Below are 23,815 nucleotides of genomic sequence, written 5' to 3'. Positions count from 1 at the left end.
CTTTTTGGCCAATCGCAGTTTTTCTCATAGTTTTTCGATTTTTCTAGAGCAAACATTTTACAACGTTAGTTTTTGCCCTGTAGGCCAAGAAGACGGCACTTTTTGGTCTCAATTTTGTCATATTCGGAATCCTCGGACAATTTCACGTAAGTTAGAGGTATTGGAGTTGTAATATTGATATAAAAAATAATTAAAGTGAATGGTTTGTTTTTTTAATTCTCGCGAGAGCAGAAAAACTCGATCAAACAAAACTTTTCTGGCTCTGGTTACTAAACACCTTTTTAATTTGAAATATTTCGGGGACTTGTCATCAAAGTAAGAAAAAATCGAGCTCTACAAATAAATACAAAATATGTTTTATCGTTTTATCATTTCAAGTACTAACATTTGAGTTGCTTAAGATTCCTTCCTAATAGTTGAATTCTCGATGTGTAGGTGTTTGTATGTAAGTGTGTGTGATTAGTATGTTCGTCCGTCCGTCTATGCTCGTCGTATAAAATCAAACGTTAGCGGTAAAATTAAACTGACAATTCCTGTATTGTTAGGGTATTTTTTAAACGTTGCGTTAAATATCCAATATAAATAAAGCAAGTCCAGCGATAGAAACCAGTACACATGTGTATGAAATAATATTGTGTTAAGAAGACGAATTATAAATACAAAAGTTTATTTTATTTATTTTTTATTAGTTTCGTTCCTACTGCAAAAACGCTCACATCCACGAGACGTCGTCAAAAACGAGAAAATCTTTGGATATATTGCTAAATGATTTTGACAAATAAATGAGCGCAAGAAGCAAAATGATCCAACTCTCTCCGCTCTCTCTCTCTCTCTTCTTCCAGTCACAACCCTCTCCCGCGTTCGCAGTGCAATGTTGCCACACGTCGTACAAAAAGCAGACAAAAAAAACACGCACGAAACAACAACCGACCGTTCAACTCAGTTATGCAGATTATTTCTTTCCCGTAGAAATATTGCCTGAATGGGGTCTTCTCTTTTCCGCTGTGTGTTTGTGTGTGTGTGTGTGTGTGTGTTGGTTACGGCATTCGTGGACACTTCCGTGGGAGGCACTCCTAAATTCAAACACTATCTCACACTCTCGCTCTAACTTACTTACGGTTAGCCTAACTATGTGTTTTTTTTTTCCTTTAAAGATGATTTCAAGTGAGGACGATTTTTTTGGTTTTCGAAATTTTTAAGTTTTCACCGGAAAAATTGTTGGATTTCTGTGATTCTTTACGATTTTTTTTTTCGATTTCGATGGCCGAACGTTTTGCTCGATTAGTAAGTATGCTGAGATCCGAGATATTTGATGAGTTGTTAGAACATTTTTTTGTCGAATTAGGGACTATTTCTTCGGCCTGTGATTCTGGGTGTGTGTATGTGACTGTATGTGTGTGTGTGAACACACACACATAAAACATCGTTTCGATATTTATCTAGCTAAAAATAATAAATAGGTAAAAATGCTTCTCGACACAACCGAGAGGAGAAATCCCTTGGGGACGCACACAGTCGCAATCGGCTTAGACGCATTCACCCTCCATTTCGTCGGCGCACTCTTCCTGCTCGAACTCGTCGTCGGCCGTCGCTTCCTGGTACTGCTGGTACTCGGACACCAGATCGTTCATGTTGCTCTGTTGGAGGAGAAGAAAGAGGGGTTGGTAAGTTATCAAAGTCTGATTGAAGCTCTTTTTGCTACGTACCTCAGCCTCGGTGAACTCCATCTCGTCCATGCCCTCGCCAGTGTACCAATGCAGGAAAGCCTTACGACGGAACATGGCGGAGAACTGCTCGGAGATACGCTTGAACAGCTCCTGGATGGCAGTGGTGTTTCCGATGAAGGTCGACGACATCTTCAGACCCTTGGGCGGGATATCACAGACGGCGGTCTTGACGTTGTTCGGGATCCATTCGACGAAGTAGCTGCTGTTCTTGTTCTGCACGGCCAGCATCTGCTCGTCGACCTCCTTCATCGACATGCGGCCTCGGAACACGGCGGCGACGGTCAGGTAACGTCCGTGTCGGGGATCGCACGCGGCCATCATGTTCTTGGCATCGAACATCTGCTGGGTCAGCTCGGGGACGGTCAGGGCACGGTACTGCTGGGAGCCACGGGACGTCAGCGGGGCGAATCCGGGCATGAAGAAGTGCAGACGCGGGAATGGAACCATGTTGACGGCCAGTTTTCGCAGATCGGCGTTCAGCTGACCCGGGAATCGCAGGCAGGTGGTGACTCCGGACATGGTCAGCGACACCAGATGGTTCAGATCGCCGTAGCTGGGGTTCGGGACCTTCAGCGTGCGGAAGCAGATGTCGTACAGGGCTTCATTGTCGATACAGTACGTCTCGTCGGTGTTCTCCACCAGCTGATGGATCGACAGGGTGGCGTTGTACGGTTCCACCACGGTGTCCGACACCTTAGGCGAAGGCACCACCGAGTATGTGTTCATGATTCGGTCGGGGTACTCCTCACGGATCTTGGAGATCAGCAGCGTTCCCATGCCAGATCCGGTACCACCGCCCAGCGAGTGGGTCAGTTGGAAGCCCTAAAAGAAAAGAACCACAATCAGTAAATCCGCAAACAAAACCCAAAAAAAAAGCAAACCCACCTGCAGGCAGTCGCAGTTCTCGCACTCCTTGCGCACCACGTCCAGGACGGCGTCCACCAGCTCCGCTCCCTCGGTGTAGTGTCCCTTGGCCCAGTTGTTGCCGGCGCCGGACTGGCCGAACACAAAGTTGTCCGGACGGAACAGCTTGCCGTACGGGCCGGAGCGCACCGCCTCCATCGTGCCCGGCTCCAGATCGAGCAGGATCGCACGCGGCACGTACTTGCCCCCGGACGAGCGGGAATAGGCTGTGAATTAGGAAAGAAATTGGAATTAGAATTTCCGCAAAACGGAAGCACCTAACATCGACATCGAAAAGTGCACCTGTGCTTCATCATGATTCAAAAAAGCTCAAGAAATTCATTTACGGTACAGCACACTGTGCGATGTTCTCTCTAGCCATATTTATCGATGGAGCGAAATTCGTGATCATCAATTAAGGTGCCGGGTTGCGCGCTTCGTTGCGCAGAACAAAAAGATGCGCGATGGTCAGCCAAGTGCAACGGCACGGCGGCGGACGGATTGATGGTGTGGCATGGATGGACGCTGGCCAGGAGTAAGAGAATGAGCAAGAAGTCTCGGCGGCTAACGGATCATTGAACTACTAAAGTTAGAGGCCGGTCGAGGTGGTTTAGTAAGCATTTCTTTTATGTTAGTTTTGAACTTCTGACTTACAATTACGAAAGAATTCTTTAAAAAAATATTCCTTAGATCAATGAAAATTCTAGCTTATTATCGCAGAATAATCAACTTTAGAAGGCCTCGAAGATCCCTATTTACATATTCTTGGGTTTCCGACAAAACTATTCAAAGAATAATAAAAAATAATGTCAGGCGACCTTGTCATGAAGTAGCACCACTTTATGAGATTAAACGGAGTTAGCTGTGAATTCCGTGCCTATATAAAATCATTCACAAGAATAGATTTCTGGAGTTTTTTAAAGGTCTAATAAACCAATTTTTCTAGTTCTGCTTTCTGGGTGTTTTTAAAACCGCCTTGAGTCAGGGGTATTCAAAACATCAAAAAAGCAAAGTAATACAAATTTGGACCTTTTCAAAAAATACTCCAGAATTGTTGAAAAGGTATTTTTTCCCATGACCTACAATCTGATCATCACTGGCAAGTGATAAAATAATTTCTGGATGATTTAGATATTATTTTATGCCGAATATCATCACAACAGACCGTATTATATCAATAAGTATTACGTTATCTTTCTGCCAGTATGGAAACACTGCCAGAAACTATCAATCAAGAAACTATAAACCATTTTAAAAATAGATTTTATTTTGCTTTTATCTCAAGTGGCTGCTAATCAAATTTTAACACAAAGTTTTATAGAATTTGTAGCATAAAAAAGCAGCAGTAAAAAGCGGGAAATCATATTTCAAGTAAGATTTAAAATTACTAAAAATTATTCAAAAAGTCAGTGCAAAAAAAAAGAAACATGAAAATTACAATAGCAGCCAAAATATGTTCCAGGGATGCCACTTAGTTTTTTGAAATGTCTGTAAAAAAGTCTGTGTATGTCTGTGCATTAGTCTAAAATTCAAATATATCAATTCACAGTCATTGAAATCCATCAGAAATCGCGTTTTTAAGCATTTGAAGTCTAACGAAATAAGTTTCGACGAAAAAGATTACAAAATATTAATTCAATGAAGTTTTTTAAATTTCTGTGTACCTCAAAAAATGTCTGGCACAAGCTCAAAAGTCTGTGAAACACAGACAAATCTGTGTATCTGGCATCCCTGATATGTTCACAAAAAAATAATAAAAAATATCAAATTATTTTGAAAGAATAAGATTTTAATTGATCTAAGAATATTGAATTGGTCATTGCTAAAAATTTACTTTTTTTTAAATCGAAATGTTAAATATTATTTTTTATAAAAACTTTTTATTAAAAATAATTATGTCCCTCAGCTACAATCAAGGTCGAGAAAAACATAAACACATTAAAAATAAACAAAATTTGAGCCTTATTTAGAAAAGCAAATAGTACCACAACATGATTTATACATCATAAAAGTAACACTACTGTCACAAATTTGCAAATATTTGAATGAATCTATAAAAATATGTTTTCCGTCTTTCTTCGATCTGCAGTTCAAAGTTTGTAAAAAGATTAAAAATTCTTTATAACATTTACACAGATAAACCTTATGCAGCATGCTAATGTTTACTTGGGTGATATTGATAGCCGGGGTGACAGTGATAGAAACAAGATTTTTTTTGCAAAATAAAAAAATCGAATTAAATACAAACGGATCGGTCTGGAACAGTATTGAGCTTGAAAATAAAATGTAAAAAGTACCTTAAGTAGTATTCAACAAATTTTGAAAAGTGTTCAAATTTAGTTTACTGGTATTAGGAATACATTGATGAATAGGATTATTTTTATACACTCAAAATGTCATGTTTTTTTCTTATTGAGAATGAGTTCAAGTCAGCAAAATGCATGCTTTTTATGTATCTCAAATTTATATTAATTGTAAGATTAGTTAATAAACCTTATAACACAAACATTTAACTTAGATTTTTTTAAGTTAAAACTTTTAAAATCAGTTGGTAGTGAGATTTTCAAAAACTTTAGCAGTAAAAGTTTTCATTTTTTAAATAAGAATAAAACTTTTAATGAAGCGAATTTTAACCACTTTTTAATTCAAAACTTAGCTACTTTTGCCATTCCAGTAATATTTTTATGTGTGCGGTAACTTCAACGAAAATAAAATTTGAATGTTTAGCCACCAAAATTGTCTTTGCCCCCATGATTTTTTTGTGAAATTTTGAAGGAGAGGGGGACAAAAAATGAAATAAAATATTGCTGCCTTATTTGCTGCAAATTGTTTCAAGCTGTTGAAATATTTGAATACAATAAATTTTTTAACTATTCTCAAACAATAATGAAAATATTTCGTGGTTTTAGATTGAAACTTTCTTGAAAACAACATCAAATTGTTTTAAAAAAAGTATAGATTACAATTATTTCAACACAAATACGTTAACTATTCAGAATAAATTTTTGCATGGAATATCAAGAAGTTTTGTTTTCAGTAGGAAAATTTAAAAATATGTAAAGGGTTTTAGGTATTTTTTGCTTCAATATTTTTGAATGAATCCTCAATTTTTGATGTATTTTCATATTTTTTTATTAAGATTAAACAATGATTCGAACCTATAAATTATTTCAGTACAAAAATTAGTTTCCAATCAATTTCCAATAAAATATATGAAAATTAGTCAAAATTTTGAGCCAATGAAATCTTAGTTTTACACTATTTCTAATTTGTACAACATCTAATGTCTTAAGCATCATTGTCTACCGTTTGTTCCAAAACCTACCGGATGCTTCATTGTAGTACACGCTGACACGTTCCAGCTGCAGGTCCGACTCTCCGTGGTAGATACCGGTGGGGTCAATTCCATGCTCCTCGGAGATGATTTCCCAGAACTGCGAAAGAAGAAGAAACAAAAAAACGGGGACGTTAGTTAGTAATTTACAAAGGCCAAAATTGTTGAAGCGTTTTGTCCACAAAACGACGATTTTCTAGCCCCGAAATTACACAGCAGACCTTTGTAGGACAAGTTCCCGCGACAAATCGGAGTCGTCGCCGTCGCCGTCACGCATCGGTAATTGTCTCAAATGGAGTTTCGCGCGCGGTCAAAAACCTCAACGGCGCGCAGAAAAGATGTCAATCAAGTTTCGAATTGACTGAAATTGAAGGCTCCTCTCGAACCACCTCTCGCGTGTTTTGAATCATCAATTTTCGTTGTGGAACCCAACCAATCATCATCAACGGCGAGAGGAGGACCAACCGCGCCGCCGCAAAGCATTATAATTAGTTCAATCTGCGCGCGATCTGTTTGTTGTTCTAACGGGGAATATCGTCGTCAGATTGGGCAGCCCCTCGGCGCTGATGACCAAGGAGAGGGGGGGCGTTCACCTTTCCAACCGAAGATCGCCAAGATTTCGAGTTCGAGTCGCAGCCAACTTGGACCCGCTTGACAACTAGCTCAACGCAGAATTGTGTTTGACAGCGGTTTTGACGTGCGAGAAGTGCGGTGAAAGTTCTAAATCGAGTGCAACTGCACTTCTGCACTCCCGCTGAGAAAATAACAAATGACAGCTTTATTTATAGAATAAAGTTGGGTCTTATAATTTATGGTCCCCATTTCGGTGTCGCGCAAGGTTTAAGTCCCGGGCCCGAGTGATTTATTCAGGTTCCTACCAGCCTACTGGGTTCTAGACATTTTAGTTTGAGAGCAGTGTGCGTTGGGCAAAAAGTGCACTCTGTTGTCAGGGCGGATGCAACGTTGAATGATGGGACTTGTCGATCGGACTTCCACTTGGAAATGCATTAAAAAGGGGAAGGAAGAGGAAACCTTACAAGTGCGCACAATGTTGCATCCGAGAAGGTGGAGTTCTGGTCTCATGTGAAAATTTGACCAGCGATCTAGAATAGGGTCAATCACCCTGCTTTAGTGGGATGAAGCCCAGGAACCGTCAGTTTGTCTATTCAAGTGGAACGTTACACCTGATTAAAATGAGCCTCTTGTCGGGCCTCTGACGTCATTCGAACAGCTTAAGGCTTGTGGCCGGGTATTTTAGTTGGGACCTCAAATACGAACCAAATTTAGTTTTGCGACATAATCTCCCACTTAAAATAGGATTATTTTATATATTGGAAAGTGATCGAACAAACGCGATCAGTGACCTATTTCCAAAATTCAAAATTATCACACTAAATATCCTTTGGGGATAATATTCAAACTCGTTCCAACTTATATGTAAAGCAAAGATCTTTTTTAATTTGCTTCAAAAATCAGGAATTTTGTATAATTAGAAGCTTATCATTCGACTCACTTCGGTCAGTATGGTTTTTGAATAAATTTGTGTTAGTTTAAAGCCAAAATTTACAAGAGATTGCGATGTTTGACCCCATTCAGCATGTTTTTGAAACATATTGAAAATGGATCAAATTGGACCAAAATATGAATTTTTGTTAGCTCCAACTTTTTTCGCAAAAACTATACCGTGTACGGTTTCAACAGTTCAATGAAAAAAACTGTTTTAAAATGGGTTTTTTCGCTTTTAAAACAAATTCAACGAAAATAATATTGTTTTTGAGATGAAATAACATTTTTGCTGTACTGTAAATAGATATTTCAACATAATTTTAAACACGTCCAAACATGTAAAACATGATCATTAAGACAGGAAATAATTCATGCAGCAAGTTGCAAAATAATGTTTTTTCAGCACGAATCGAACATTCATCCAACGTGACTTTGCCGAGTCAGATAAATACGATGAGTGCTGGAAAAAATAGTTTGCATACAACATATTTTGGAATTCCCGAAACATTTTTGAAGAAGATTATTTAGTCAAACTTTTGTTTCCCTGCTTTAGTTCAGCGTTGTGTGATTGGTCAACTAAAACATCAATACAACTTGAACTTTTCAGCACTCAAATGAGTGCTATAATGCACAATTCAGCACTGTTATTTTTGTAATGATAAGTATGCCATTTCGTTACTACAGCCTTCGAAAACGGAATTGCAAAAATGTGTTTTAAACTGGATTTAGTTAACTGCACTTCTGCATTGAAATTTGTCGAAAAAAATATATGTTTGCTCCCTAACATAAAAAAACGACCAAAGCTTAAAATAAAAAAAAATAATGGGACCTGTCTCTAAAAAGATAACTTTTTTTTAAACTCAGGGTGTTCTATATGACTAAAAAATAAATGAATTATGTCACTCGACATACACAATTTTGAACCATTTGAAAACCATTTATGTTCTCAGTACAAAAACTTTTTTCTAATTTTTAATTTGCTTTTAAAAGCAAGTATTGGTCAATTTGGATCAACTTTCTAAAGAATTGCATTTTTTTTTTTTACAGAAACGAAGGAGTAAATCAATGTGTCCAACATCTTTAAAAATATTTATTTTTTCTGAGTCAAAATTAAATTGTTCACAACAGGCAGCATTTCAAATTTAATATCTGGTTAAAATCATAAATCGCCTTTAACCCTCTACCGCCCAATTTTTTTTTCGAAAATGTTTATTTTTCCCGTGTTCAGAAGGTCATTTTGAGTAACTTTTGTTCTACGAAAAACTTTACTTCTCTTGTTTTATGTTTTTCTTGTTTCATTTTTAGTATTTAAATTTGCATTTATTTGGGTTAGTTCATTTTTATTTTTCGTAGTATTTAACCTATTCTACAACCTCTTATCATTACATTTTACCTTTCTAATTTTTCATGGTTTTACAGTTACTTTTTCAATTTTCGCTTGTTTTCACATTCTCTGCTCTAGAATGGCACCATTATCATTTAAACTGTAGAAAAATGCGTAGACGCATAGTCTGAGACACTACACAAATTACTGCATACTTCATTTTATTGAAAACATAACAAATGTTAGTAAAAACACAGCCAAAGTTCACCCCTAAAAAAAATACATTTTTTTAAACATTGGCAAAGTCACATAAAACAAGTCTAACTTTGAACCCTAAAATTTTAAGAGGTCTTCTTTCCAATGTTTTTTGAAGATCAAAAATTGCTTGAAAAATTGTATTGAAAAAAACAGCTCAGAAAAACTTTTTTATGACCAAATCTGCCAATTTCAACTCATTTATGTATGTATCAGCAACAAAATTCCCAAGCTCGCAAATTAACGTTTTTTATGTGAATTGTAATTTTGAAAATATTTAATTTTTGTTATATTCTTTGAGGTTTTGTTTTGCTTGCCTAAAACTTATTAAATAGCAATATTATCAGTTCATTATTATTATTCATTTTTAAGCGTTGATTTGCAAAAAGTGAAAAAAGTCTAAAGTCTTCACCATTTCTAATTTTTGTTTAATTTAACAACAATTTTACATTCTGATGTGAAATAATCTAAAACACGTTATTAATCTTTTGTAGTCAAATCAAAATCAAATTATTCGCTCTACAGAATTGCCTTGGCGTTCTCGATTGCGAGATTCCTACTCGAAACTAGGTGTTCGAAGGCTTGATTGTTGAGGCAATTGCAAACCTCTTTTTACACCTAAGCTTCCATCCACCCCGGGATTCGAACTGACGACCTTTGGATTGTTAGTCCAACTGCCTACCAGCGACTCCACCGAGACAGGACTCAGGGAGACGACTCCTACACCTGGACTGAGCTAACGACCTATCTAATCTAATCTAATCTAATCTAACCCTAGCGCAGCCAGTCTTTCGAGGGCATCCTGGAAAATGCCTTAGGTTGATTAACGCCTAGCATCCTCTTGTCATTATTAACAATTGCAGTGCCCCAATGCAATAAATTGCTTTGAAACATCACAAAAGTTAAAGCGGCCAGGCCAACTGCGTAAAGTTTACCGCAAAGATGATTCGTTGAAGTGGGTTGAGTTTGAGCACGAATGTTCAAACAACAACACAATTCTGAATCTACAGGGGGAGGAAGAAACGTGGGGATCCCCCCGCTCACGTTCCTGTTTGTTTAAGCAATAAATCGTTGGGAGCACCATGCTAAGAAGTTTTGGTGCTCCGGGACCCTCGGGGATGGGACATTGTATTTCCACAAATGCCCTGGACACTATTTGCCGTGGTTATAGCGCCACAACTCGCTACATGTTGGTAGAGAAAATAATATTTAGTAAATAGTACTAACATGGATCACCACTTCTGGTGGGTTTAAAATTTTTATGAAAATTATTATTTAATATTTTTACATGTGTGCACATGTCATAATTATACATTGCAAAAAATCATCAGACTCACCTTGAAGAAAACTGCTGACTTAACATCTGAAAAAGGAAAAGCATACCTGAGGTGAAGCGAAACCCCCTTGATCCTCAACCTTCCCAATTTCTTGCTCTCCGACCCCAGTCCTTGCGGGCACCAACTGTCGAGTACGCGAGCGAACAGCGAACTCTAACATCATTGCAGCATCCGCCAAATGCAGTCGGCAAGCGCAACAGAAATTTCCGTCGCTCTCCCACCTGGAAACGGTGGGGCAGCAGTCAGCCTCTGCACACGAAACTCATCCTCCCACTCCCCCTCAGCAAGCGCCACAGTTCATCGATCAATCTCCTCGCTCTCTCTCTCATAAGCCGGGCATTGCCCGTAGCCCAGAATAAGAGAGTCATCGATGACGGCGGTGCAGTGACGATGACCGTCGTATCATCGACGTTGACTGCCTCTCACACACTCGCTCTCTTCAACACACACCTGGACTGAGCTAACGACCTAACATTTTTTTTAGGTTAGTCCGGGGCCAACATTTACTTCCCGTCCGACGGAAGGCGTGATCAGACAAATCTCGTCTCGAAAAATGCCACCGGGACCGTCTGGGATCGAACCCAGGCCGACTGGGTGAGAGGCAACCACGCTTACCCCTACACCACGGTCCCGGCTAATCTTTTGTAGTCTTGTAGGAAAAACTTGACTTAATTTTCATTTTATATCCACGTATCTCTACAATGATATAAAACATCTTTATTTTTAAATTATCAGTTAAATTTATTAGAGCAGATTGAATCTTTTGTTTTCTTTTTTTTTTTTTTGAAAACTAGTCAGAAAGCATTGTACAATATTTATTTATGCCTTTTTAATAAAACAAAGACTTCATGAGATTTTTGAATTTGGGGACAACTGATTAGTTAAAGACTTAAGAGTTTAAAAAAAAATATTTTCATAAATTCATTGATATTTTGCTAATTTTTAACAGTAGCACCAACTGTTATGATGTATAAAGCATTTTGTGAAACTCTTCTCCTAATAATGTTTTGAAAACCAGGCTTGAAATTTGAGATTTAGTTTTATTTTGGCAATTTTTCTAACAAATCAAGCAAAACAATATGTATAATGTAAATGGCCAAAGGCGAACTGTGAACAAAGAGTCTGTCCTGCTCGTTCCAAATGTGAACATCCACTGTCGAAAGCAGGACAGAGTGATTGTTTACACGGCATTGGCCCATTTACGATGTTTTGCTTGAAATTTTCTCAATTCTACAGCAATCACCAATCCCAATTAGTATAAATCTGAAACTTCCCAAAAAATAACAAAAAAATCGCTCCAGGATGCAACCGATTCCGATGCCCCCCCCCCCGATAATTGGGTTCTCTCCGCCCCAATCCGGTCCAACATCGCCTTCCGGAGATGGCCCTAGCACGAAGCAGCCGTCTGTCACGTCACGCCAAAGTGACACATCTCACGCGTTCCCTTGACAGCCTTTCCACACTCTCTCACGAGAAAGAAAGAAAGGAAAACACTTTTCTTCCCCGTCTCGAGTGTGTGTTTTTGTTTTTGTTCTCCACTCCACAACTTAGGTTGCCTTTTTTACAGTTTTCCCTTCGGGGTGGAAGACGTCACACGACGAGATGCATCGAGGTTGGCCAAGATGGAAATCTCTCCGGACAGGGCGCTCCAAGGCCTGGCTAAGAATTTGAGAGTAACTTTTGGGAGGGGCGTAACTTTTTGTGCAACTCATGTTTACAAACAGTTTGTTTACACTCTTTTGAAATCTTCTTCTAGAATTGCAACGACACGTCGCGGTCTGACGCCGAGAAAAGGAAGTTGTTTTGTAGAATGAATTGGCCCGGGAAGAAACCATTTATTAACACCTAACTTTTTTTTTTCTCATCTTAATTTTCCCTCTTTCTTTCAGAGACGCTCGATGCCCTCCTTTTCCGCTTTCATTTGCGTTCTTTTTGTTTCTCTTTTCGGACCTGGCCACGTGACGGAGCCAGTCGTCGTGAGATGCCCGTTAAGATTTTGATAAATATTTACGTTCTTAATTACAGGTCGAATTCGAGTTCGGATTTCATTTTGGGCGCTTTATTTTTTGTTTGTTTATTTTATTTCTAGTGCACGACGCCGGAGAATGCTTTCTAAATTAGAGATTTCACGGTTTCGTGTGCGGTGGAGAGGCGGATTTGGCTAAAGTAACAAATTAAGGTGTCACACAGCACTACTGTTCTAAGTAGTTTGTATCTGGGATATTGAACATTAATTTATAAAATCCATGTTTGCTGTGCAAATCAAAAATGCAACAAATGCATCAATTCAGGAAGTCTGAATTCAACTTAAACCTCTCATAACACAAATTGTCGAGATAGGAAATGGAAGATTTATATTTTGAGAGCATTTCCCATCTCCAATTTTCCATTTCCCCAATTCAAAACTCCATAACTACAACAATAATATTTATCTGCCCCGTCAGAGCGACTGACGGCGTCGCTGAAAGTCGTAAAAAACGGGCAGCACTAAATCTAATTTTTATTAATTCGTTAACGAAAAAGTAGCTGTCATATGGCACCGCCGCCACACCGTGGATCATCTTTTTAAGGTTATGCCACGTGATTATGAAGTGACGCTGAGCGCTGTCATCTGTGGACAGCACTCTGGGTTCAGCGGGTCAGTGAAAGATGGGAAGTGATAAATTTATTTTTTGGTTTTTGAATATCTTTGGAGTGGTGCATCTATGAATTTTGAACATACTTTGTGAGTTGCTTTCTTGCAATGTTTAACAACGATGGAGTTTGATTGAGCAATCACTGAAAAATAATTTGAAAGATATAGATTATGCCTTCTCTCTTGCGCAAAAAGAAGATACAATTAAAGCTTTACTCTTTACAACCTAACCAAACCTCCAGACGGGCTTTTATCTAAAAATTAGCCAAAAATCCATTTGTAACCAATTATTGATGTTTAATTGGAAAGAAAAAACGAAAACGAAGTTGACTTTATAGCTGTCGGCCACCATTTCTAGTACCAACCACTAGTGTCTTCCTTTTTATCTACAAGGACTTCGCCGCCCTGGGCTCCTAAGTGTATGAAAGTATGGCACGGAGCGACGGCGCCGAATACCCATATTTGGAAAGAAGAACTCTTAAAATTATAGAAAATTTTGGGGTTGGAAGTTTGACTTGTTTTATGTAAATTTGCCAATGTTCTTAGAAATGTTTTTTTTTTTTCAAGGGTCAACTTTGGCAGTGTTTTTTTACTAACATATCCTATATATTTTGTTAAAATAAGTATGCAGTAATTTTTGTAGTGTCCCAAACTATGCGTTTACGCATTTTTTTACAATTTAAATGATACTGGTGCCATTCTAGAAAATGTGAAAAAAAGCAAAAAATATAAAAAGTGACTGTAAAAAAACATGAAAAAATGTGGTAGAATAGGCCAAATACTACCAAAAACAAACATAATCTAAACAAATTAAAATACTAAAAATAAAACAAGAAAAACATAAAAAAAGAGAAGTCAAGTTTTTCGTAGAACAAAAGCTGTTCAAAATGACCTCCTGAACAAGGGGATTTTTTTTTGAAAAACAAATTTGGGCAGTAAAGGGTTAAAATATTAAATTTCCAAAAAATATACAGATATAAGGGTATATTTGCAGAAAAATCCATGTGAAATCAATCAAATCTAGTAAGGTAATATTATTTTTTTCAAAGTGCTTGTCACTAAATTTCAACCCCCTTATTTTTAAATCAGCTCGAAAAATCAGGGGGCAGAATTATATTTTTTTGAAAAACTTCAAAATTTTAATAGACATTAAGTTTTTAAATGAAAACTATTTAAAATGTATTTCCTTGTGTTAAGGAATCATTTTTGCATGTTCGAGTTCATTCAAAAATAATTAGAATTTCATTGAATTTTCGATGTTTTTTCGTAATTTTTTTTAATTTTTTTTTTTTAAATTACTACTTAGACTTACATTTCAAAAAGGCGTAAATCATCTATGGCCTGACGATTCACGCCTTTTTGGAATGTAAGTCTAAGTAGTAATTTAAAAAAAAATGAAAAAAAATCAGGATATTGAGAAATGAAATTTAAGTCGTATTTTTGAAAATTTTACAAAGCTTAAAATTTTTAACATTGATTAATGATTTCCAAGATATCATCGGTTGAAAATTGTGCTTGGAGAACTTGAAAAAACATGTTTTAAGTAATTTTCATTCATATTTAAAAAAAAAAACAAGGATGGATACTATTTATATAAATAAGAAAATGCAGTATTGTTGAATAATTTAAAATAAAAATCACTATAACTCAAAAACGGTGCACTTAATCCAAATTTAACGAAAGGATTTTTCCATATAGAATTGAAATTATCATAAAAAATGTTTATTTGAATTTTTTCGTGCATTTTCAAAACTTTCCAAAAAACACAACTTTTTCAAAAAATCATAACTTAGTCAAAAACAAAACGTCCGTCATACCCCATATCTCCAAAGTTGACACTTTTGCCTACTAAAGTATATCAAAAAAATATGTTTTGATCTTGATGATTTTGGGAAATTAAAAAAAAAGAAACTAATGTACAGTTGAATCATGAGGAGTAAATTAAAACCATTTTCTTAAAGAAGCTTGTTTTGCACATTTTTTCTGCACGGATCATTTTAAAGTATGTAGAAATTACTGCATCTAATAATTATTTCCATTTGAAATCAAGTGATAAATACAGCTATTATTTCTATTTCGATCAAATAGCTAGTTATAAATTTAGGTAATTTTCTACTTCTTAAAAAATATTTGATTTTAATTTTGAAACTGGTTTTTTGGCTATGGCCAAAAGATCTTTTTTCCAGTGCAATCCATTCGGTCCGGTTCCGGGTCCCATAGCTTGATATTGAAAATTGCAGGGTTTTATTAGGGCGTTAAATAGTTATAAATAAACATTTTATGTGAATGTAAAAACAGTTTATTTTAAGATAATCTAAAAACTCAACAATTTTACCATGAACTATTGTGGTTGTATTTGGCAACTACCTTTTTAAACCTTCTACTGTAAGGACTTTTTATGCAAATATTCAGCCGTAATCAAATACAAACCAGAATCTTTTGCAATTGATGTTTTCGGGAAAGCATCAACCACTGAGGTGGCTTAAGTAAGGTTCTGTATTTTAAAGAAATACACTTGACCCAAATCATAACCAAAACATGTTTTGTGTATTCCACTCTAGAACACTAATTACAAGCCCTAAAACATCAACAGTTAGCTCGCCGTCTATTTTATCAAAAAGAAACGGGTCGGTCACGTCCAACGTCACACACTCACTCACAATAGGTGGTCCGTCCAAAAGTAGAGCCACACGCGTACCACCTGACCCATTGGAAAGTCCGCACACTCACTTTTCTAGGCCAGCGTCCGACCTGTTGTTTTTCACTGTCACTGTGTTTTGTTGCGGTTGTAATTGTCGAGCGAACGTAAACCGTGTGTGACATTACTAGCCATTAAACAGGTAATGTGGTGTGGTCATGAAAAAAACACGAAAATTAAACCCACTTCCTGGGGGCTTCCCTTGCAAGTCTCTCTGTCTTTCCAAAAAGCACAACCAGCACACACACGTGACCAACCCCCGAAAATAAAGAGTCAACGGTTACGGTTCAGGGGATTAAACCGCACTAGAGTCTGGTCCCTAATTAAAATTATTATTAGAAGAAAGCTCACTTGGCAAACAAGCGGCAGCAACTCCGAAAAGAAATACGTATAATTTGACTTCCGCTGAACGGGGCCATTTGGCCCCACTCTTCAGAGTCATCAAATTTCGAGTTAATGCGTTTTGGGGGCCCCTCCGTCCAAGTCTTTGGATTCAGCGGCGTGTGATGTATGGCTTCGCTACATGTGTCCAAGACCTTACCGAGCCGGGACGGAAATCCACCAGCCAGCGTCGGATTAGTGGTCCTTACGATTAATTTGATACTTGAACCGGGTGTAAAATTAAACAGGGGGTGTCGGACTCCGGGAAGTTGAAATTACCTGAAAGGAGAAGAAAAGAAGATGTTGTTGAAATTGTTTTGCGAAATTAGTTTCTATGTCATATATGATTTGTGAGCCATGAACAATAGTGAAGTTATTACCAAGTCTTAAAACTAAATCAAACTGAATCACTTCCACAAACGATCCCATTCAAAATTGCCATCATTTCTCGTTTATCACGTACAAATTACCTGTGGTGTGATCCACTTTTGCCTTCCTCACTGAGGTAAGGCTATAATCCTGCTCTAAAAATGAACTTTTTATTTAAAGCTCGAAAACCCACCTTGATGTATACATATCGACTCAGAATCGAAAACTGAACAAATGTCTGTGTGTATGTGTGTGTGTATGTGTGTGTGTATGTGTGTGTGTATGTGACCAATAATGTCACGCAGTTTTCTCAGCACTGGCTGAACCGATTTTGACCAAACCAGTTGCATTCGACTTGATTTAGGGTCCCATACGGTGCTATTGAATTGTTTGAAGTTTCGATAAGTAGTTCAAAAGTTATGTATAAAAATGTGTTTTTTCATATTTTTGGAAGTTGAATAACTGGCAGTAAACTTAACCAAACATCATCATGTTATACATCGTTAGTTAGATAATTGAAAGACCTTTCTAACGAGTCCAAAACATTGATAATCTGGCAACCCTGTCTCGAGTTATAACCACTTAAGTGATATTTATGTACTTTTTTGTAGCCAGATCTCACTTAAATGTATGTAAACAATGTCCGGATCCATCATCCAATCCATCGTTGGTTAGGTAATTGAAAGACCTTTCCAACGAGTCTAAAACATTGAAGATCTGGCAACCCTGTCTCGAGTTCTAATCACTTTAGTGATATTTATGTACTTTTTTTGTAGCCGGATCTCACTTAAATGTATGTAAACAATGTCCGGATCCATCATTCGACCCATCGTTGGTAAGGTAATTGAAAGACCTTTCCAACGAGTCTAAAACATTGAAGATCTGGCAACCCTGTCTCGAGTTCGGACCATTTAAGTGATATTTATGTACTTTTTTTTTAGCCGGATCTCACTTAAATGTATGTAAACAATGTCCGGATCCATCATTCGACCCATCGTTGGTAAGGTAATTGAAAGACCTTTCCAACGAGTCTAAAACATTGAAGATCTGGCAACCCTGTCTCGAGTTCTGACCATTTAAGTGATATTTATGTACTTTTTTTGTAGCCGGATCTCACTTAAATGTATGTAAACAATGTCCGGATCCATCATCCGACCCATCGTTGGTAAGGTAATCGAAAGACCTTTCCAACGAGTTTAAAATATTGAAGATCTGGCAACCCGGTCTCGAGTTCTGACCACTTTAGTGATATTTATGTACTTTTTTTTTAGCCGGATCTCACTTAAATGTATGTAAACAATGTCCGGATCCATCATTCGACCCATCGTTGGTAAGGTAATCGAAAGAACTTTCCAACGAGTCTAAAACATTGAAGATCTGGCAACCCTGTCTCGAGTTCTGACCATTTAAGTGATATTTATGTACTTTTTTTGTAGCCGGATCTCACTTAAATGTATGTAAACAATGTCCGGATCCATCATTCGACCCATCGTTGGTAAGGTAATCGAAAGACCTTTCCAACGAGTCTAAAACATTGAAGATCTGGCAACCCTGTCTCGAGTTCTGACCATTTAAGTGATATTTATGTACTTTTTTTGTAGCCAGATCTCACTTAAATGTATGTAAACAATGTCTGGATCCATCATCCAATCCATCGTTGGTTAGGTAATTGAAAGACCTTTCCAACGAGTCCAAAACATTGAAGATCTGGCAACCCTGTCTCGAGTTCTAACCACTTTAGTGATATTTATGTACTTTTTTTGTAGCCGGATCTCACTTAAATGTATGTAAACAATGTCCGGATCCATCATTCGACCCATCGTTGGTAAGGTAATCGAAAGACCTTTCCAACGAGTCTAAAACATTGAAGATCTGGCAACCCTGTCTCGAGTTCGGACCATTTAAGTGATATTTATGTACTTTTTTTTTAGCCGGATCTCACTTAAATGTATGTAAACAATGTCCGGATCCATCATTCGACCCATCGTTGGTAAGGTAATCGAAAGACCTTTCCAACGAGTCCAAAACATTGAAGATCTGGCAACCCTGTCTCGAGTTCTAACCACTTTAGTGATATTTATGTACTTTTTTTGTAGCCGGATCTCACTTAAATGTATGTAAACAATGTCCGGATCCATCATTCGACCCATCGTTGGTAAGGTAATCGAAAGACCTTTCCAACGAGTCTAAAACATTGAAGATCTGGCAACCCTGTCTCGAGTTCGGACCATTTAAGTGATATTTATGTACTTTTTTTTTAGCCGGATCTCACTTAAATGTATGTAAACAATGTCCGGATCCATCATTCGACCCATCGTTGGTAAGGTAATTGAAAGACCTTTCCAACGAGTCTAAAACATTGAAGATCTGGCAACCCTGTCTCGAGTTCTGACCATTTAAGTGATATTTATGTACTTTTTTTGTAGCCGGATCTCACTTAAATGTATGTAAACAATGTCCGGATCCATCATCCGACCCATCGTTGGTAAGGTAATCGAAAGACCTTTCCAACGAGTTTAAAATATTGAAGATCTGGCAACCCGGTCTCGAGTTCTGACCACTTTAGTGATATTTATGTACTTTTTTTTTAGCCGGATCTCACTTAAATGTATGTAAACAATGTCCGGATCCATCATTCGACCCATCGTTGGTAAGGTAATTGAAAGACCTTTCCAACGAGTCTAAAACATTGAAGATCTGGCAACCCTGTCTCGAGTTCTGACCATTTAAGTGATATTTATGTACTTTTTTTGTAGCCGGATCTCACTTAAATGTATGTAAACAATGTCCGGATCCATCATCCGACCCATCGTTGGTAAGGTAATCGAAAGACCTTTCCAACGAGTTTAAAATATTGAAGATCTGGCAACCCGGTCTCGAGTTCTGACCACTTTAGTGATATTTATGTACTTTTTTTTTAGCCGGATCTCACTTAAATGTATGTAAACAATGTCCGGATCCATCATTCGACCCATCGTTGGTAAGGTAATCGAAAGACCTTTCCAACGAGTCTAAAACATTGAAGATCTGGCAACTCTGTCTCGAGTTCTGACCATTTAAGTGATATTTATGTACTTTTTTTGTAGCCGGATCTCACTTAAATGTATGTAAACAATGTCCGGATCCATCATTCGACCCATCGTTGGTAAGGTAATCGAAAGACCTTTCCAACGAGTCTAAAACATTGAAGATCTGGCAACCCGGTCTCGAGTTCTGACCACTTATGAGCCCTTGAGTGATATGTGTGTTTTTTGTGTTCCTGAACTTAACGAAATTAGACGAAAATTGTGTCCAACCCCATCATATTTCATATCACCCATTTTTGGAAAAGAGTGAGGAAGGCACCAACCACATAGGTGGATTAAGTTAGTTTTTTATTATTTATTCACGCATCATCGCGCTCGGCAATTTTCCCCCTTTTTCATCTTGCTATATCATTACCCATTGTGTTGTTGTATGTGTTGTTACATTTAATTTAATGAGTGCAATTTGAATCAGTTAAATGGCTGTTAATAGCAAGGGAAAAGCTGCGATCCACTTTCCTTGGAGTTCGCAGAAGAGACCGCACAAGTGCACGATTGCGGAATTAAGGAATTTCAGAACATCCAAACCAAGCGCTGTGTCTAAATTAAACTTGGAGCAGAATCCCATGGGATTGAGCGCAGACTTGTTCAGTCTTGGGAAATGTATAAAATTCTTGGAGACCACATTGCTGCTGCCTGGCGATGATTTATTTCCAATTTAGACCGGAGAGGATCGTCGTGTGGCAATACGGTTGTTTTAAGAGCGATCTAAAAACATCTTCCACTTGATTTAGGAAGTGCCGGAATTTGGGAGATTCCATACGAAAACAAATCGTATGGTGTTGAAATTGGAGCTGGCCTCCGAGTTTGGGATAGTCTAGCAAGGTAAGCATGAGAGATTTGGTTGGTAATGAACAAGATTAGATAAAATAACTTTAAAAATATGTTGAAAGCATATTTTCTGATACTGAAATCAATGCCATACAATTTTCTTTGGTTTGATTATCTTTAAATTAGTATTGTATTCTTTGAGTTATGAAGTACTTGAAACTAATTGTAACGTCATCAAACATATTATTTCTTCACGCTCAATAAACCCAATCATTAGCCACAAGAAACATATGATTGAGCGTATCAACCCGCATAAAACCATTAAATTCCAGACACTATGAAGCTATAAACGCATTTCCGATTTAAATACGGATTGATACTTTACAGCATATCGTTTACATCGCGTTATCTTGTCGCAAAATAAGTGAAAACTGTTATGTTTACATGATTCTGTAATGTTTATTTCTAACTAAAGGAGCTATTGGACTATGGCAAACAAACAAACAAACTCGCACTTTTTTGTGTTTGACAGTATGCCAAACTCTCGAATTTGTATGCGGCAAACTCGCAAACAAATCAAAATGTATGCAGGCTGACGTTTCTGCAAACAAATGCAGGCAAACTTCCAAACTGTTAAAAAGTTTGTTTTCTCAATTTGAGATCAGTCTACTCTCTAATTGTCGATATTGCTCTCGATTGTCTCTCGATTGTTCCTTCAGTTCATTCTACACAGAAAAAATTATGGTAATATTCATCAGGAAGTGATGACAAATTTGGTGTCAAAAAAGTGTAATATTTCATCAGGAACTGGTGAACTTTTATCAGGTTCATATTTTTACACATTTGGTTATTTTCAAAAAAGAGGTAATATTCATCCTACTAAATTTCCAACCTTCAAAAATTCATTTTTTTTTTCAATAGAACTACATATTTCGATGCTCTTCTTGTCTCGATATTCTTCCCATCTCGATAAATCCCTTCTTCAATAGTCCCTTAAATTTCATTTGCTTCAAAATGCTCTAAGACTGTCAATATTTTGCATTCCTTGATTCTGTCACATAGCTGAATGTTTCCAATCGAGTCTTCATTTTGCATTATTGTTTAAACTTATGATTCTCTTTCTCGATGCTTCTTTCGGTATTGACATCCATAATTTTTACTGTATTCTATTAAAATCACTCAATTTAAGCAATTTTTATGCCATTTGCTACAAGTTAGGTACGTGAAAAGTATGGCATTTGGCAGAGCATGAGAGCATTGGCTTTATATTGGCCGGATTGCCCAAAATTACACGCGGCAAATCAGCCTCGAACTGTGCGCCGCACTTTTGAGAAAATGCGCGCTGTCAAATCCCATACTGTGCATTTTGTTTTTGTTGTTCTTCTTATTCAAATCGGGTGACATTGTTGCCAGATATGTTTCTTATATATAGCACTAAAAGTGCTGAAAATCGCTGACAACGATTTCTACGGCATATTTTGAAATGCCGCTCGGTAGGCTATCTTGGTTTGCATTAGTACAAGTGCATCACTCCGCGCCTCTAAAACCAGAACAATAACAAAAGAACAACGAACCATGCCAGTAAAACCAAAACCTAAACAAAATTTGTCACACATTTTTGATGATTTGAAAAGTTTCCCAAAATTGTGTGTTTTCAAGAAACACTTATATGGGAATTTCAATTCATGCCATTTGGAGTGATGATTGATTGTAATTCAATGCGCACAAGTTTTACAAAAGTCGTCGCTAACAACTCGGAATCTGTCAAAAAGTCCATCTTTTCAGTAAAATACTACCAAAAATTTTTTTAGCAGTTTTTATCAAACAGTTTAAATCCAATAGAGTATGGTGCTTACTTGCTTCTGTAAAAAGATACAGCGTGTTCAAAACTCATTTAAAACGTGTTTTTTGCTCGAAAATCACGTTTAAGATAAGTTTTGAAGATGCTGTATCTTCTTTCAGAAAATAGTTAGCACCATACTCTCTCCGGAAAAGTTGTAGAGCACCTTCTAGAGCATCCGAATATGAGTCCGAGTTTGATATAGAGTGAAACGTGGATTTTTAAATGTCAAAATTCAAAAAATGATTTTTCCGAATGAATAGAAAAATTGCTGTGCTGGAAAATCTATTTTTTGTATTACACCCTATTGTCCCATAACATCAGATTTATGTAATAACGCTCTATTTTTTGTCCAATAACCTATCGCCAATCAGTGTCTTGCGAACCTTCGTGGTGAACGGACACTAGAGCTGCGGTATTTTTTACTACCTAAGCTCAGAGTTATTTCAAACAAAATTCACAGTCTTTTTAAAGACTACCTGAGTTACTTTCCAAAATTCTAAACAGTCTTTTCAAGACTAACCCCACCTGAAATTTTGCTGTATTTTACAAACGAAGCCATCTTTTAAGAGAACTTTGCTTGCAAAATGCGTCAAAACAAAGGTAAACGCAAATCTTCTGAAGATTTGATCGTTACGTCGGTGAAGCGTTTGAACGCTAAACCGGCTAACGGAAACAGAAAAGAAAACAGCCTCATCCGAGGTCTGATTCTGATTCTGAAAGTGAGGTTAATCCTCCAATCCCATTGGCAAATAGTTTCGGTGTTTTATCCGAAACTGTTGACAAGGATCCTTCTCCTCGTACTGAGCCTTCTGCCGTCGAGAAACGAGTAAAGGCTCCGCCAATTGTAGTGACTTCCGTCTCCGATTTGGCCAGCTTTCGAACGCAACTGAAGAATTGCAAGGAAACTTGCAATTTGAAGGTTTCGTTCCAGCTTGGTCGAAGAGGAGAATGTCGCTTGTTGACGGAATCTTTACAAGATCACCAAACTTTTGTTGGTTATTTGAAAACCACAAACACAATTTCTACACGTATGAGACCAAGAATGCTCGTCCATTCAAGGCGGTCCTGAAAGGTCTCTCCAACGACTTGTCGGTGGATGAGATCAAAAACGAACTTAAGGTGTTGCTTGGCTTTGCCCCATCCCAAGTAATACCAATGAAGAAAAAATCAAACGGGAATATTTCTCGCTTTGGTTTGACTTCACAATTTTATCTGATTCATTTCAACAGAAATGAAATCAACAATTTGAAACTTTTGGACAAAGTACAGTTTTTGTTCCATGTACGGGTAAAGTGGGAGCATTTTAAGAAACATGGCGGTAATGGCCAGAATCTGACCCAGTGCCGGCGTTGCCAGGCATTCGGTCACGGTACTGATCATTGCGCCATGGTTCCAAAATGCATGGTTTGCGGGGATTCTTCTCACGACAAGGACAATTGTCCCGTGAAAGAAGTCACCCAATTTAAATGTGCAAATTGTGGTGGAAATCACAAATCAAATTTCTGGGATTGCCCCATCAGAAAAAAGGTTTTGGATTCTCGTGCTAAGCATCAGCCGAAAACCAAACCGAAATTTTCTCAAAGTCAGGTTGTACCTGCATCTTTAAATCAAACGTTCGTGCTGTCTCACTCGAACAATACCCCTACCGT

At 37.5% G+C, this 23,815-nt stretch overlaps 1 protein-coding gene across 1 annotated transcript in view; it reads right to left on the bottom strand.

Moving 5' to 3' along the window:
- Nucleotides 1–334: 334 nt before the first annotated feature.
- LOC6034296 (tubulin beta-3 chain) overlaps nt 335–23,815 on the bottom strand; it is a 56,572-nt gene continuing 33,091 nt past the window's right edge. Inside the window, exons 2-5 of the mRNA XM_038252842.1 lie at nt 5,956–6,064; nt 2,613–2,857; nt 1,707–2,549; nt 335–1,637 (exon numbers count right to left, since the gene is read on the bottom strand). Of these exons, the coding sequence (XP_038108770.1) occupies nt 1,527–1,637; nt 1,707–2,549; nt 2,613–2,857; nt 5,956–6,064 (1,308 nt within the window). The 3' untranslated portion in view covers nt 335–1,526. The remainder of the gene's footprint in view (nt 1,638–1,706; nt 2,550–2,612; nt 2,858–5,955; nt 6,065–23,815) is intronic.

This window comes from Culex quinquefasciatus, chromosome 2 (assembly GCF_015732765.1).
Source record: "Culex quinquefasciatus strain JHB chromosome 2, VPISU_Cqui_1.0_pri_paternal, whole genome shotgun sequence".
Lineage (NCBI taxonomy): Eukaryota > Metazoa > Arthropoda > Insecta > Diptera > Culicidae > Culex > Culex quinquefasciatus.
The sequence above is the reverse complement of the archived record's forward strand: the minus strand, read 5'-3'. Positions and strand labels throughout refer to the sequence as shown.